Here is a 12,504-nt window from a genome sequence, read left to right on the forward strand (position 1 = left end):
CTGCCAGAGGTGACAATGACTTGTCTTCTCCCTGAACAGCGATGTTGACAGTCAACTCTACTGACAGTCAACACAACAGTAGGGCTGGGTATCGTTCAAAGATTTTCCATACCGGTACCGTGACTTCGATACCGGTTCCTGAACGATACTTTTTTCGATACTAATTTTATAAAATAATTTTTTTTATTACATTACACAAATCTTTTTATTTATTTTTCAGCTCTTACTACTGTGTAACGTAGAGTTTTTCCTGCATGTTTCTACGATGTGTAACGTTAGACAGTCAATCACCAGCATTATTAGATGCTTGTAGAAACACGCTGCATGCTTATTGGCTCATTGACTGATCAGATTTACTCCTTAGGTATTGAAATTGGGTATTGAATAACGAGGCATTTTTCGATACTTTAGAGGCAATTCGGTCGGTTCCTTAAAGTATTGAATTCGGTACCCAGCCTTAGGAACAGTGACTAGTTCACCTCTGTGATCTGCTTATTACCTGCTAGACTGAACTGAAACACTTGATTGTGGACCAGTATACAAAAGCCTACCTTCTAATGGATGCATGTTACCAGTATCAGCAAGAGGACAGCATGAATCAACAGCAGCAAGCTGTTAGCAGTTTTTAGTAAAGCCCAACCCTGTTCAACTCTGAGTTAATGCTTGTAGTACCATCTGAAAGGTGCTTACTCTGCGCTTACTCTATTGTATGAGGCTATATGGGGACTAACGCATTACCTGAATGTAGACACATATAAACAAAAACAAAGCCCAATGACACTGTTTCTATTAGATTGCTCTGGTTAAAAAAACATAATAGATATATAATAAACTATGCGATTAATGTGGAGTCATTAAAGGGGCAAAGTGTCCAGTCTACTTCAATTGTGGATAGAAGTACAGACTTATGGGTGTTGGTGGGGGCTAGTGCTTAAGGTACCAGTGATACAATGAAATTAAACACAAAAAGGTACATAGTGATCCTTTTGAATTGCAGCATTATTGTCAGTCTGAACATGGCCCTTGTTTTTGACACTTTTCCTGCTCGTGAGTGACTCTAGTAGTTGGGACGATCCAGTTGCATAGAATTTATGTTAATCTCTTTTGTCGTAGCTGTGAAAGGAAAGTGGCATATTTGTGCATCAGTAAAGTGTGCATGAGTGACACCGACTTGCCCCAGGATGCTGCATGCTGCTGTTCATGTGCTCCTATTGGGAACTGCATGCATGTCATCCTCAGAGGAATGTGTGATGAGACAACTACCCTGCAACACTTGGTATAATCCGGGGATTATACTCTTGAAATTCTAAGGAGTATTTTTCGCACAGTCAGTTTCCCTTTGATCTGCTCTTGTCCATGTCCTTTTCCGTGTCAGCCCACTGGAGCTCTAACACCCGTATCCTGTTATCAGTTTTGGCCATTTGTTCTGCCGAGTCAGCAGAGGAAGGGAGCCACTGACTGGATTGTACAGCTAATGTACTCTGTCATGGTCCAACGTGAGCATTATGGAAGAGTGCTGTGTCATGGACAAAAGAGTGTGTTGTACAATACAGACATGTCCTGGTTGTCTTCATATTCCTGTGCTATACTACTCAGTATGTACATTGCCAGTACAGTTAGCTAGCATGGCAGCTAGTTTTCCAAAGTGATTGCTTTTGTCAAAATTGCAATTTTTACAATAAATTGAAAAGCCCAGTATGCATTGTAAACCTAAAATCCTACATACATGGGGAATTAGCATGAATCTCTGTGACCTGTAATTATGTCAATTACAAGTCCTTAAAATTTCTAGACTCTAGATCTCTGACTTCCTGCTCCTTTTGTATGCTTCTTCTTCCAGGACAACACACAGGGTGCAGAAACGCTAATATTGCTGGCTTGATTTAGTAGCTTTTGCTAACGGATGTTGTAAATATTTAGTTAGAACAGCTTGAAACCTTAGTGACCTATTAAGTGGCAGTAATACTGTACTTATTCACTTATTTTCTTTGTGAATGTTTCTTTTATTTTTGTATCTGCAGTGTCTAACCATAAAAAAGTGACTGAGCATGTATTACTGGCAGTGTGATACTTCACTTTAGCACATTAAAAGTTAATCACACTGACAACCACTCCCTACCACAAATCGTTTGTCATTCACTTTCCCGGAACCTTCTCATCACAAGCACTACTTTTTGTAAAATGTGAATACATCTGATGATAAAAAATGAAAAAAACGGAAGAACAGAATTAAAGCGACCACAGTGATTCAGTTAACCTAAGGTGACATTTTCAATACACTGTACAAGGGTCCCTGTGCTTTCTGAAATGTGAACAGTCATCACAGAATATCCTCTTCACAAATCCCCCCCCCCAGCACCTCTTCCCCTGTCCACATGATTCCTGCAAGTTTCCACACCAGTGTCACAATGCTCCCTTACAATAAGGACTGTCTTTGTTCATGATTAGTTTGGATTTTTTTCTCTATTTGTCTCAAACTTAATACAGTCTAGCTGTTCTCTGTGAGCTCTGTAATGCAGGGTTACTACATGGTGATTAACTGAAGTGGAGAACAAGGAGTGGGATTTTGAGCAGCTGGTAGAGAAATGCAAAACTATAAAGTGATGCTTAGTTGGATTAAAGTATTCAGTATAGCAAGATTTAGTTACTCTTTTCTACACTGGGTATTTTAAGATAATATAGCTATGTTTTGGGGTAGGTAATATTTCTAAAGTCATTATCACAATATTCATATGGATATTTGTAGAGCTGCAAAGATTAATCCAACACTTCTTCTAGTTTCTTCTCTCCTCTGTGACAGTAAACTGAGTATCTTAGAGTTGTGGACATAACAACACATTTGAGGACTTCATCTTGGGCTTTTGGAAACACTGATTCACATTTTTCACAATTTTCTGACATTTTAGAGACCAAACAACTAATCGAGAAAGTAATCAACAGATTAATCGACAGTGAAAATAATCGTAAGTTGCTGCCCTAGATATTTTATTTCTAATACCTTCATATACCACAATACCTGACCTTCGTCAGCCAGGAACAGACTACCACCCAGCACCTTTGTGTTGTTGTACGTGAGCAGTCTCACCCTGACATCCTGAGTCAGCTGTCTCTCTGCCTACAGTTGTTTTTGGTAGACACGTTAGTTTTGCTGCCACTTTCATTAAGACTGTTGTCTGCCTACAGAGTGATGTCCTCCTCTATTCTGTCTGGCAGGTGCCATGGCACTGTAGGTGCGCCACCGTCAGACATTAACTGTGTGTTAGAGGCTTAAATATTGCAATTTAGTCCAGAAAAACTGCACACAGCAACCAAAATTCAGTTGAGTTCAGGTTTCAGCTGGAACCTGCTGCAACGTGTTTGTTTTATTATCCTTGAAAGTTGAATGTCCTTGTAGTACTATTATATTTAAGCATTATGTAAATATGACTTTGTGTGTGTGTGTGTGCGTGCGTGCGTGTGTGCGCGCGCGCGCTCTTTAAAACACCCTGCCCCAGTAGCCCACCGGGTAGGGTGCGTACCATTAACGCAGAAGCCAGGGTTTCCAGTCCCTCCCAAGCCCCTTTGCTGCAAGTCTCTCCTCATTCCTCTGTGTTTCTGTCTAAATAAAAAGCGTAACATGCCTAAACAATATCTTTAAAAAATAATGTGGTTACTTCCCCTATGATAGCTGATAGTATCCGATTCTTTTCTCTGATTTGCTGCTGATGTTTTTAGTTCTCTGCCCGTAACAAATGGGACTCATGAGCACCTCCGCTCACGGCACTGTCCATCCCGTGGTTGCCGTCTGATAGGCCACATCTTTACCTCTAGGACACATTTAGAGTGGTTTGCTCCGAGACTGCTATAAAATAAACAGACACTTAAAGGTACAATATGTATTATCTCTGCCATCTACCATCCTGAAAGATGGAAGATTAGATTAGAATAGAATATGACCTGTCAGTATATGGTTGCTTAGAAAGTTAAGTGTGCCACAGTAGCTATACTAGAATCTGCCTGGCATCTGGTGGCTTTGGTGCAAGTTACAGCTACTGTATCTCTCCAGAGCTTTACAGTTAAGGCTGGACTATGTTTACAGTCACACTGGATCTGACACATTCTAGCTGGTTCTATTAAAATAGGGTGAACACATGATGTATGAACCATGTTCCTGGGAGAGAGTAAGCATTGGAAAGTCATCAGGTGGCTGTTTATCAGTGAATTAGGCTAAGCAGCCATCGTTAAGGCCTGCACCTAGCCAGAGATAAAGCTACAACAGCAAAATATGAAGAAACAACATGGTGAGAAATGAACAAGACGTCGGTCTGGCACATTTTGACAGAAAGCTCACAAGAAATATAAAGACCAAGTTGCTGTCAAAAATGTAGCTGTCACATGTAACATATCACATGCATGTGCTTTTCTCTTTGTTTTGAATCCCATTAGTCACATTTACAGCAGTGATTGGTCGAGTCTGGTCGAACAGGAAAAGTGTTATACTTTACTTATATACCATAAGTGCCAGCCAAGTCTTGGCAGTTCTGTCGAAATGTTTGCCAGCCACTTTTGCAGGAAGTGAGCTTTTAATGGTTCACGGTAGAAGCAGCGTAATGAAAGTGTGTTTCTCCAGTGCCACGGTGTACACAACAAGAACAGATAGAACAACACATAGCTGTTCTTCCAAAATCTTGCAGGCTTGTAATTGTCATCAGTCAAAATGCAGTGAGGATCATGAAGCCAGTGTGAATTTAAAAACACTCTAAATTATCTTGAAGAGGTTTATGCCCACTATATGCTAGAATGTTATCTTCATTTCCACCTGCCTTTTGTCTGACTTTTTTATCAGATTACGGTAGTCCTCCTAGTCTACATCTATCCTCCCTCCTTCTCTCTTTTGAGTCTGCACCTTTTCTTGTGTCTGAGCTTCTCTTCTGTCCTCTCATATCCTCCTCTCGTCCACTCTGTGTCCCATCTGCTGAGAAGCAGCTATGTGATGTAGCTGAAGTGTTTGTTTACTACTGTTTAGATTGTGCTTGGTGTGTGTGTGTGTGTGTGTGTGTGTGTGTGTGTGTGTGTGTGTGTGTACTCGAATGCATCCGTGTGTTCTTCTCTTCAAACCCCCATCTAGAAGTGGTTCTGGTTTGAAAGGATGATGTCCATCCCTTCAGTCGACTTCCACAGACTTGACAAGAAGAGCTGTTCTGGTGGCTGGTGGTTCCCCTTTAATGTGTTGCCCCATTTATGCTAATAAAGCTTAAAAAAATATTTTATCAAATATATTTGAGAGAGAGTGAGCGTGTGAGAGAAAGAGATATTAGTATCAGTAGCAGTATGTCTGGAGGAGGACGCTCTCTTTCAGTCCAGGAAGTCAAGCATGAAGTGTCGTCTCTGTGTGTGTGTGTGTGACCCTGTTTTCCCTGTGTGCTATATTCATCTCTGTATGTATCTGTGTGTTCTGTGTTAGCGCTGTCGGGTGTGCTCCATAATGAGTGTTTACTGTAGATTCCATTGTCTTCCGCCATGCCTGGGGTTCGGCGCTCTGCTGAATGAAGCTGAGTCACTGTGGGGTCACTGCTGGCTAATCACACCTCAGGAATATGATATGACACTGCTGCAGTCTCCAAATACTGGCAAAACAACTCAATTACCCATCCCCATTTCTATAAGGAAGTGATTAAGTCAACAGACATCTACAGTATGTTGGCTTGTGTTGAAGCATGCCATGATTCTTCCCTCTCGCATCGTCAGCCTATCCCTGTGCAAGGTATTGACTCCAAATGATCATGCAGCTGCTAGTTGCCTAACAGTAGATGTCTGTGGGTAACTGTGACACAGGAATTGCAGAAAATTATGACCAACTAATTGGGAACTTGTTGATTAATGAACATAAATTAATTTGATTTGATACAGAATGTAAATCTGTTCAGTAAATTGCAAGTCCTGTGTAAAATCGGTCCCAAGAAATGAGAAATTTACAGTATATTTAATATTTTTTGGTTTCATGGCTCTGTCTGTGCCATAATAACCAGTCGGTGTGACTCTGTCTACATTTGATTTTAAACTGTAGTAACAGTTGCTTTTCTCCACTGCTCATGTTAGCTTTCTAGCTCATCTACAAACATAGGCACATGCCTTGTCTTGTGCTGTGGCTTCGTGAGCAAGCGGCCAACAAACATCAACCAGGAAAAAAGTGCACTTCTTTTGTCAGTTTGAAGGCTAGACAGCTAATGGTGTTTAGCAGAAGCATTTGAAACATGCTGAAGGATTTTGTCCTATTTTACCGTTACAGTTAGTGTAATTTCAGTTGGACTTGAAAATAGATCCAGTCCAGACAAAGCCCAAGCTTTATGGAAGTGCCTGAGAAATCAGAATCCAGTTAGTATTGTGTAGCAGGAAGTAGGCAGGGTGGGAGAGAGGGCCAGGTATGCTGCATAATCATAAAGGACTCTGCAACACAGACACACAGTCACACACACTACAGCCTTCTGTGTTTGTGTGGCATGGACTCATTTTGGAAGGGGTAGAGTGGTCTTACAGTTTGAATTGTTCTGTGTGCTGTTAAATTTCCTTCTTCATAAATATCGAAAGAGTTTCAGTTGTCTTTTTGCAAACCTAATTTGGGAAACTGAGTCTTCTTGTGTCAGGGATTAAGATTGTTCACTCCCTGTGGAAAAGCACAGCACACCCAGCTGTTCTCTTGATTGAGAGGAAATCACTGCAAAGATGGCGACACGTTTGTGCACTTGTGTCTGCCTTTCCTTTTGCACATCTTTGTGTGTGTGCGTGTGTGTGTGTGTGTGTGTGTTAGTCTGTGTACAACTGTGTGTTTGCGTCTGTGTGTGGTGTTTCCATTGGTAATGGGATGACCGGCTTGGTAGTGAGCAAAGACGCGAGAGAGAAATCTTTGATTTAATTTAAAGGTTCCTCCACATCAGAGGCAGACGGAGGAACAGGCTGTGGTCTGCTGGTTTTTTCCAGCAGTTTTACAGGATGAACAGGCTACATGTGTTTTAGTGAACTGGGATTGATGTTAGTGGGTTAGTTTGATCAGAGGTAGGGCTGAACAATTAATCAGAATTATATCGGAATCGCAATATGGACTAGTGCTTTATCCAAGTCGCATTCTACAGACCTTAGAAAAAAATCTTTGTTTGGTACGGATCCTGAATGAAAATGAGAATAATGATGCAAAAATGATCATTCCCTCCAATATTATGACTCATACCACAATAGCAATATCCAAATTGTTCTGTACATCTTAAATCTGGTCATATCTGTTCATCAAACAATGACTTTCTTTTTTCTGGCCCTGTAATTTCTGTAGTTTGAAAATGGGCTTCTTTTGTCTCCTGGTCACCGTGTCAAAGTCATTGGAGAAGGTCAAACTGCTTACTTTTTCACAGGTGGACAGCTTATACAAATAAACATGTACATCCTTTCCGTTTGCATATAGGGAAATTGTGTGTGTGTGTGTGTGTGTGTGTGTGTGTGTCACATAAATCATACATTAACATAGAAATGTGCAATGATCTATGCCGCAGGATGTAACTTTTCTCTGCCCGGCAGCAGAGTCTGTGTGTATAATATGTTTGTGTACATTTTATAAACCTAAAAATAAGGATGTCTAGCGGCGGTTGCCGGGGACCTGTGCAGGAGAGAAAGAGGTTTTTAAAAGTCTCTCTCTGTGTGCTCAGCTTTCAGTGCTTTTTAAAGATTCTATCTGTGGTTAAAGTTAAGCTTCTATATCTGCTTTATTTTAGGTTTCATGTTCGCTTATAGGAGTCGTGTTAAGTTGCCGATAAATACCCAACATTTCCTGATTACACTGCTTCATAATAAAAGCTATTATTTTATAAGAATTTATAGGAAACAAAATGTGTTTACCCACCCTTTTGACCAGTCACTCAGACTTGCCGGTTTCTAATCAGCAACAGCAGTCGTTAGATGAGGAATGTCTGTAGGTATATCCTACATATTTGTAAATTTGGGTACATTTTATTAAACTAAAAATAAAGTTATCGTCTACCAGTGTTCCCCGGCGACCTCCGTGTCGGTGGCCGGGGGTAAGAGCAGGCGGGCGCGTGTCAGATCTGTGCAGAGCACCGGAAACAAAACCACCACCACATCACAGTATGATAATAATATACAAAAAAACAAGATTCACTCCTAATACTTTCAGAATACTAATGTTTAAAAATACAAAGACAGCCAAAATACACGGAGCTACCCATGGCTCAGACAAAGCCAGTGAATCAGATCACTCAAAGCCACGTCGGAACGGCCTGTGTGTAAATGTGTGTAAATGTCAGATTGCCAGTTTTGGAAAGTTACAGCAATTGTTGGATTTAATAGATTTGTAGAAAACAACGAGAACACAGAGAAGAACTTAGAGCCTCACATGTTTAGAAAAGGTCAGGTTATGGAAAACCTTAGGCTGTGGGTTGGTAGCTCTCTGTATAGCCAAAACAAAAGAGGCATGAAGAGAGACTGCCAGCAGTGAAAGAACCTTGGATGATCCCTGAAAAGATGTTTGTCTTTATATTCAACCACACAGTCATGTGTACCCTGTCTCATTATGTTTCATATACGATGTGTTTATAGCCAGGTTGGTGTTATTTAATATTTTGTGTCTGCTGATACAGAGTCATGATCTCCGCTGTAGCAAACAAAAATACTAATATAGGGGTAGAAATGAGAACCGAGCGTCTGTAGGAGGATTTGGGAAGGGATGATGTCTGTGAGATTTGGGTCTAGAGACTTAAGGGGGGCCGTGTGTGTGTGTCTGTGTGTCTGTGTGTTTGTATTTTGGGGGGTCGGTGTGTAGATGACAGCGAAAGGGAGTTAGCCATCTGTCTGCAAAGTGTCTGCAGTTGTTGCCATGGTCCCTTTGTGACTCAACTTCCCCGAGTTCAGAAGGGGAATGAGAAAAAGAGTGTATACCTCCAGTGGCCTCACTAAGAAAGGTTAGAAATACCTCCTGCATCGACCTTTCCTAAGAAGGGCTGAACCTAGATTTAAGGTCAGTTTCAAAGGGAGAAGTTGAGTTTCTGTGGAGCTTTTTTTTGTTAAACTCTGCTGATCCCTCTCAGAGCTCTCATCGAGTCTTTGTATGGGGCCTGTCATCAGTCTAATGACTGTAATTCCCTCCAGTTAGAGAACAAAGGGAGTGATCTGAGGATTAGGCCTGTTGACACTTGGCCTTCTGCCTGCTGGGATGTCACTACCTGTTCTTCCAGTGGGAGAGAAAGATGCATGTGATAACATAAAATGAAAATGTGTATATGACAATAGACTCCAGAGCAGAAAAGGCCAGCACAACGCCTCTGTTTCATACGGTTTGGGCCTGCCTCAGCGTTCGTGCTTTCTGGGAGCCAGTGTTTGGATCTCTAAGTGAAGCATAATGGTATCACTATGTGCAACCCATTACTGCCTTGTTTGGTTTCAGTGCAAATTGGTATATGCTTAATTGTGATGCGACGCCTTATTTTATTAAACTGGAAGGGGTCTAGATCTCCTTGTCATGCCAGATGGCTGAAAGATGTATTGTTTCACTTAAAGTTGGTCAAAATAAAATATACCCTGCAGGGAAGTCAAAATTCTACGAGGTATGGGGACCTTTTCTGAGTTAATTTAATAACTTGAAGGATATAAAAGACTGGGGTGACCGATCTTTGAAAAAAGGTTACACCTCTGTCTGTAATAGGGTTATGACTTTAGGTGTAGCTCTTTCTAGAAGGTGTACTGTATAATGTTTGTCTATTTGTTTAATTGTTTCTGGAAGTTTCTTTTTCCTTTTTATAACCACAAAACGATGTCAGGGGAGGGTGGGTTGTGGGTTGGGATCTGTCTTGTTGTGTATTTACCTGTTAAATACCGATTCAAATAACAATATATAATATATAATATACAAATAATAAACAAGGCTCAGCACAGAGTGTAACACAGTTGCATGAAAAGGAATAACAGGAATTTGCTTTTTATGTCACCAGAGAAAATGTCATATCAAATCACACAGCATAAAAAAACCTGCTCTACCTTGGGAATTGCATGCTCTTGTAGCATTATTTCCATACACTGTTAGTTCAGTGTACTGCCACCTGGTGGCAGTAAAGATATGCCACTGCATAGAATCCCTCAATGCTTAGTTTTGTATTTACAAAGTTAAAGTTTCCAAAAATTGCACCATGTCCTGGACTGGAGCCCAGGTGATGCGTCTGTGTTGTAATGGTGTCAGCAGGGCTACTCTCACTACCCGTTCATTGAGTAGCTCACTCACCCCAAGACAAGGAAAGCTGCAGTAGGAGGGGCCTATGCTTTTATATCAATGTTTGGTCAGAGGGTGCATAGTCATGGTGCACAACTCAACATGGGTCTATGTGCTTCTTCAGGGCCCAAATGTCTTTACAATCTGATGTTGTGAAGGTTGCAGGACCTCAATGTCATCCATAAACCCAGCACAAGCTTAGGGACATAAAAATGTTCTGTTTACCCATAATCCTTTGCAACAGAAGATTTCTAATACAGCCTTTAACCTGGGCTTGGCCATGGCTGTAGCAATGATAATTCCATTAATTTGTGATTATGAACTGTATGTAAGGATCAGTGTGGTTTATTCTGAATCTTTTTTTGTTTTAATTGTATGAAGATGTATTTATGTGTTTAACTGTGTCTCCACCAGGTGGCTCTGCTCGGCCTGGACCTGTTATCTGCCTTAGTGACACGGTTACAGGAGCGATTTAGGACCCACGTGGGAACAGGTCAGACTCAGATTTATTTATATTTTTTGTGTGGTTTCTGTATTGTAAACATTATCAATTATATCATAATTTTTTTAATGGAGCCTCGTGCCTCAGATTTGTGAGGAGGGATTTACAGAGCCCTGTGTCTCTTATGGCCTCAGAGATTCAGCTGTTAAAACAAAGAAATAGAAACAAAAGGAAATGTGGAATGTTAAGGTTACTTTTTGTCAAGTTAAATTTCACAGCATCAGTCCCAAAACATAATATGTTCTTGGTAGTTAACCATTTCCCTTTCTCCTGGGGATTCTCACTAGCTTCTCAATTTAACTAAACAGTTTTGAATGAATTTAAGGATTTGTGAGGTTAGAGATTTGATTATCATTCAGCTGCCCTTCTTCTAAATTGAATAGCTGAACAATGAGATTCTATTATGCTGGGTGTGTATTCTGATAATCATTCCCTCCTCACTATCACTTTGATCGCTGGCCATTCTCTGCTCCTCCCCATTTCTGCACTTACTTTACAATTCAGATTCCTTAACCAATTCTGGCTGTGTTTTTGTGGATGCCTGACGGTTTGTCCGACCAAAGTACACATCCAGAAATCAATTTTGCCTTTTAGAAATGTAAGTCAAATGATGTGATAGCAAGAAACATGTTAGTAATAGAGGATGGATACCCGAACCGAGCCCTTTGGGACCCGACGGTGCCCGACGGGCCGGGCCGGGTTGGGACAGATATTTAGAAATGATGTTGGGGTTCGGGTCAGGCTCGGTTACATCAGCGTGATAAGTCATTGAACATTTTAAATTTAAAAAAGCTTATTATGTAGGTGCTGTGTTAACGTGAGCTTGTTGCCCCGTGTCATCTGTTGACATTTCTGAATGCCTTCCTACAGCTGCTTAATAAAAGCTTTCCACACAAACAAACGTACATGGGTCATTAGTATGAGAAAAAAATGAGATTTTAACTGTGTTGGGCTCACACAGAAATATCTTAACGCCTGTTGGGCTCGGGCCGGACCGGTTACTGCTCTGTCGGACGCGGGCCGGGCTTGGACAGAAAAATGCGGCCCGATCCGCATTCTAGTTAGTAACACAAAGCCACCGAGACAACACTTCTTGACAGTGTAAAATACCCAACACTCTTCACATCTTTATGAATTCCTCCCCACTGCTAATCTGATTTACTTTTCTTCAGTTCAGTGTTTTGAAGTGTTCCTCCTGTTTTCTTTCCCACAGTTCTGCCCAGCCTTATTGATCGATTGGGAGATTCAAAAGACCAAGTGCGAGAACAAGACCAAACAGTGCTGCTAAAGATCATGGAACAAGCCGCCAGCCCGCAGGTACTAACACGCATTCTCACACACAGAGAGAGAGATCATTTTTTCCATGAGTTTAGGATTCCAGCACACAGCCTGAATTATTTCCAATGATAATTAATGTAGATTTGCCTTAGTTAAAATACAGCTCATTGAAGTGATAAAGTTCCGTACTGAGCTCTTATAATGAATCTGATTCTCAAACCTTTGATATTGTGATCCAACACAACCCACCCCTGTTAGAGGTGAGAAGAGTACAACAATATTCTACTTAAAGTGCTCATATTATATTTTTATTATATCTTTTTTGCGCATGTTATAGTTTTACAAAGTGAAAAAGTCCAAAGTCCCCCCCCAAAGGGACTTACCATCTCCAACAGAAAACACTGTTCACAGACTGCTCCAAACAGCTCTATTGTAGTCCAGCCTTTACTTCAGAGACAAACGTGGTCACTTTGGAACACAC

General features: G+C 40.9%; 1 protein-coding gene and 1 non-coding gene across 2 annotated transcripts in view; one reads left to right on the forward strand and one right to left on the reverse strand.

Moving 5' to 3' along the window:
* The window catches only part of clasp1a (cytoplasmic linker associated protein 1a), a 95,411-nt gene that overhangs the window by 18,769 nt on the left and 64,138 nt on the right, over positions 1 to 12,504 (forward strand). Inside the window, exons 3-4 of the mRNA XM_078262987.1 lie at positions 10,658 to 10,736; positions 11,959 to 12,062. Of these exons, the coding sequence (XP_078119113.1) occupies positions 10,658 to 10,736; positions 11,959 to 12,062 (183 nt within the window). The remainder of the gene's footprint in view (positions 1 to 10,657; positions 10,737 to 11,958; positions 12,063 to 12,504) is intronic.
* Positions 10,146 to 10,272, reverse strand: LOC144526084 (U4atac minor spliceosomal RNA). The gene has a single exon (XR_013502732.1). It is a non-coding gene; the product is annotated as a U4atac minor spliceosomal RNA (small nuclear RNA).

The sequence above is a fragment of the Sander vitreus genome, chromosome 11, assembly GCF_031162955.1.
Source record: "Sander vitreus isolate 19-12246 chromosome 11, sanVit1, whole genome shotgun sequence".
Taxonomy (NCBI): Eukaryota; Metazoa; Chordata; class Actinopteri; order Perciformes; family Percidae; genus Sander; species Sander vitreus.